The 4,913-nt window shown below is 34.0% G+C and overlaps 1 protein-coding gene across 1 annotated transcript; it reads right to left on the reverse strand.

The window, feature by feature from the left end:
* Positions 1 to 1,644: 1,644 nt before the first annotated feature.
* On the reverse strand, positions 1,645 to 3,026 carry LOC117932798 (myb-related protein 308-like). The gene is made up of 2 exons (XM_034854129.1): positions 2,712 to 3,026; positions 1,645 to 2,624 (listed from the first exon to the last, which is right to left on the reverse strand). Exons 1-2 carry the CDS (start codon positions 2,842 to 2,844, stop codon positions 1,906 to 1,908), a joined length of 852 nt encoding a protein of 283 aa, XP_034710020.1. The 5' UTR covers positions 2,845 to 3,026; the 3' UTR covers positions 1,645 to 1,905.
* Between the last annotated feature and the right edge of the window lie 1,887 nt (positions 3,027 to 4,913).

Here is a 4,913-nt window from a genome sequence, read left to right on the forward strand (position 1 = left end):
GGTTGATGAAGGAAACCAAAGTAATTAAATTCAATGGTTTTATTTTTAAAAAGGTTTTCTAAAATTAATAAGAATATGTTTGTAATTTTCCCCAATAAATTTTGAGCCACATAAACCAAAAATTTAAAATATAGAATTGTGTAAGGGTACTAGTTGATCACCAAGTTGGCCACTTTAGTATGCCTTCAATGGGAAACGTCAATTCGCCTTAATGAGGTTGAAAAAGCCTCAATCAATTGAGGTCAACCTCAATCGATTAAGGGTCACTTTGTATAAATCAATTACATTAGCAAATGATTGAGGGGTTGTTCTCTAATTTGAGAGATCACTTCGAGGGATAATGTAAAGGTTCATTGAAGCCTTAAACTCGAGTATAAACTATGAAGGATTTCGGTCGAAGAAAGACTTGAGATTAGTAAAGGAACCTCAAGCTTGGGTACTTAAAGCAAGAAAAAGTGGATGTAACCGATTGTTGAACTAGTATAAACATCATATTTGCATTTCTCTTTCCCCATTTGAAGTGTAAAGAAAATGACCAACGCTCAATTCACTCCCCCACTCCCCCCACCTCCCCCTTTGAAGTGTATAAATACCTAAACTTGATTAGCTTGACTTCATAGTAAGTCTATGTTTATGTTCAATTAATTATATAATAGTAAAATAAGTTATTACACGTTTTATTCAACTTTAAAACTTTGATAATTGAAGGTGATTATTATAACCTTTTTTGACCCTGAAGTCATGTGTGAAAGGTAATTATTTCTCAAAATCATGATCATTGAAGGTGATTATTTCTCGAATGCACACATGTATCGGTCAATGTTGTCGGGGGAAAAGGGGGGCATGATCTCAGTAATAATTATAATCATTAAAAAAAAAAGGAAAAAGAAAATAATTGTCAAAAAAACGTGGTGTTATTTACAAGCTCATCATGATCATAGATAATACCCTCAATTTATAATCAAAATTTACAATTTCTTGATAAATTACATATATCAACTGAATGACACAAGTCAACTTGTTGGAAAATAAAACGATGCACTTTTTTTTTTCTCATTTTAAAGCAAAATAATACAAACATGCATGTGTTGATCTCAAATTTAAACTTAGCTAAAAATATAAATTGCATAAACAAAATACTTCTACAAAGGACTTATCCAAGCACACAAGAAAATATAAGGTCTCATAACTGGCATCGATTGAGCGCAACTATTAATTTCAACCGATGTGACGGTACAATTATTTTTCAAAATAAAAGAAGAATTGACTAACACCATGAAACGAAGCAACAACATATTTATGGAAATAGTAGGTGAAATTAATGATCAAAGTGCAAGAAACAAACGATCCCACACTCAAACCATTTTCTCACATCATTCAACCATGGGAACAAAGAAGAATATGACCTTCACAAGTAACCCTCAATCTTCGATCGACCTATGAAGTATTTAGCCACCCAAAATGAAACTATTTGTGACTATCATATTTATATGCCCTGTCGACCATTATGGCTCTATTAGATTTGTACAAGTGTAGAGATATTAACATTGAATTAAGGTAACATGAGTATGATATTTGTGAGATTTAACTTAATTAATCAAATTTATCAATTGGTCGAATAATCGGGACGCTTTGGTTGGCTCATTTGTTTGTTAATACCCACCTTACAAACCATATTATTAACACAAATGTACATCGCACACCGCACGTATCGCTATTATAAGATTAAAAACTAAACTAATAAGATATATAAGCTAAGTAATTAATTAATTGATCAATGAAGTTCATAACCAAGCTAGGGTTTGAAGAAGGTGAGCACGTGCATGGAAGCTAAGATTCAAAGCAAGCAAGCAAGCATAACCAGTTGATCTTTTGGTCTCTCTGCAACTCCTTTTGAAATTTGAATTAAATGAGTAGTGATTCGGCGAAGGAGTCAAGCTGAACTTGAGTGTCTTCTCGCTCAAGCAGTTGCAGATACTCTTCATACAGTTTCTCCAGAGAGTTGTCAGTTGGTGGCATGTGGGATTGTGATTCTGGATCGGAGCTGGCGACCAGGTCTTGACCTTGATCATCTCCGATGAAGAAGTCAACCCCAATAACCTTGTCGTCCCGGATGTCTCTGAAACTAGGCCATGGAAGCGTTTCTCCATTTCCTCCTGAACTCGAGCCCGAGCCCCCGCTGACTGTATTAGATTCAAAGCTGTTGTTCCTCGACATGGAGATTAAGGAGGTGACTCTAACCGGTTTCGGGAGATGGACTTTGTGATTGGAATTTTCTTCGTCCTTGCTGATCTTGACCCTCTTGCTGCCTCCGCCATTGTTGGTTCTTGTTCTTGTGCTCTTCCTCCTCTTGGGCTCAGGAGGCTCTGTCATTTTCTTGTGGGTATTGGGGTCTGTTCCTTGACTTCTTAGCTTCTTACTCAGGTGGGTGTTCCAGTAGTTCTTGATCTCATTATCGGTTCGACCTGGAAGCCTACCTGCGATGAGAGACCACCGATTTCCCAAAAGTGAATGCAGTCTGATAATTAGGTCGTCCTCGTCCGGCGTGATGTTCCCTCTTTTGATATCCGGCCTTAGATAATTCATCCATCTCAGCCTGCAACTCTTCCCACATCTCAAAAGACCTTCACCCAAGAACACAAAGAGAATTATTAGGCCAAAACTGGTTTCGAAAATTTCCCTAAAAAGTATCGGTTTGAAGAGATAATTACCAGCTTTCTTGGGGAGAGATCTCCAGTGGCCTTCACCATGAGCCTGAATATACTTGGTCAGCAATGTGTCTTCTCTGGCAGTCCATGAACCTCTATGCAAACCAACCTTAGAACAACAAGGTGCTCTGCCCATATCTCTCTCTTTCCTTTCTTTCCCTTATCACTCTACAAGTACAACTTTGTTTATTTTCTTTCCCGCGTTTGGGACACGAGAAAGTGAGAGAGAATCAAGGGACAGAAAGGAAAACTAAAGCTATGAAGCTGATGCTCTGCTGAGCACAAGAACTCCCACCCTCATCTCCCCCTTTTAAACTATGAGAAGATCTTGGAGGGTTTTTCTAGACTTTTTCTTTCGCATTATTGAAGCTTTTTTTCACACTAGAAACCATTGATTATAAATGTTGAATTCTCTTCTTCTTTTTTTATTCTTTTCTCTCTCCTTTTGGGCATAAAGTTTGGTTTGTGCATGATATCTCAACAACTCCTCTTCATCTACCCTTCTTCTCTTCCTGCCTATCCATACACAGTGTTGGCTCCGTGTGACAGTTCAATAACGACCATGGATTATGTGGAAAAAGCTCATTAGTCAACGTCGATATGAGTGTCCTTTCCCAAAGAAAAAAGCAAACTGTTTCTTCTTCTCCTTCATTTGAGGCTGGAGATATTTACCAACCCATCATTGTGGCTCTAACCCCCCCCCCCCCCCCCTTTTTTTCTATTGTCGTTTCCGACAATTATTTAGGTTACGTTTGAGAGTAAAACTATGATCATCCGATACCATATTGATCAACCATCACCCTCCATGATACGTTTGTGTTGTTTTCATTATCATTTTGACGATGATTTCCTTTTCGTTTAAAAGTTTCCTTCATTGAGTTTTTGCAAATGTACAAATTACACGTACGTTTCAAAAATATTTGTTTAAAGTGTTTTTTAATGCAAATTTATAAATTACACTTATACGTTTCAAGAATATTTGTTTGAAGTGTTTTTAATAAAAGTGTTTTTAAAATAATCACTTGAAAAGACATTAGGACTATGCTTGGTTATGAAAATTTTGAGAACAAATGCCAATAAAAGAAAATAGAGAATGAAATGTAAAAGAAAACAAAAATTAAATTTGAATTTAATAAATTATTTTTATATGCTTATTCAAAATCATTTTACTTATTTTTTTTTATTATATAAAGATTGAATAATTTTTAAAAAATATTTTCTACAGTAAAACTAATTTTTCTACGTTACAAACGACTTTTCAAATTTTTAAAAATACTTCTTAAATTTTGTCACACAACTAATTTTATTTTCTTTTTCAAAAACAAATTTTTAACTAAAAATATTTTTTTTAAATCATTGCTAAATAGACTCCAAGATTAAGATATGTATTAATGGTTTGTTTTCTTTTATCATTTTGGTGATGATTTAGCGTTGTAAAGGAAAATTGAACATTTGTCAATAAACCCAAATGAAGTTAGTTTAGGTAATGATTAACGTTAGGTATATGTCATATTATTATCTTATGACTTAAAAACCTTGGAATATTATCGTAATACATAAAATATATTTAAAAAAAAAAAAAAAAAGTGGATTGAACTGCAATTCCAACCAACCACATATATTATGCACATTAATTTTAGTTGGTTTATGCAGATTTACAAGGACAATAAGGATCCATAATTGAAGAATAATTAGAGTTGAGAAGTAGTAGAAATAAAGAAAAGTCTCGACACCAAAATTGACAAGGTGTCAAAGATCATATCATATTGAAACTTAGCATATGATGGAAGAATATAATCAATAATTATTGGAAACTAAAGAAGAAAAAAAGAAATAATTGCGTACAAGGAAATATCATAAGATTATATTATTGTTGAAGAATCCCATAAAGGTGTCCCAAAGATAATTATGACCATTTTATAATTCATGAAACTAAGAAGTCTGATAAAAAGAAAAACCCACGATTTAGTGAATTATACTTTTAAAGCATAATTTATAAATTTTTTTAATTTATAATGGGATTCACGTGCATAAAATTTATGCAAAATGATACATCAGGAGCACGTTCAATTTATTTACCCATGGGTTTATGGAATTTGCGTGGAACTTAATCCGCGTCTTACACGTGTAAGAAGGGTGTCCACCGTAAATACCAAATCCGGATCTTATGTCATCTTTATTATAATTTTTTTTTTTGGGGGAGAA

This window comes from Vitis riparia, chromosome 15, assembly GCF_004353265.1.
Source record: "Vitis riparia cultivar Riparia Gloire de Montpellier isolate 1030 chromosome 15, EGFV_Vit.rip_1.0, whole genome shotgun sequence".
In the NCBI taxonomy this organism is placed as follows: domain Eukaryota; kingdom Viridiplantae; phylum Streptophyta; class Magnoliopsida; order Vitales; family Vitaceae; genus Vitis; species Vitis riparia.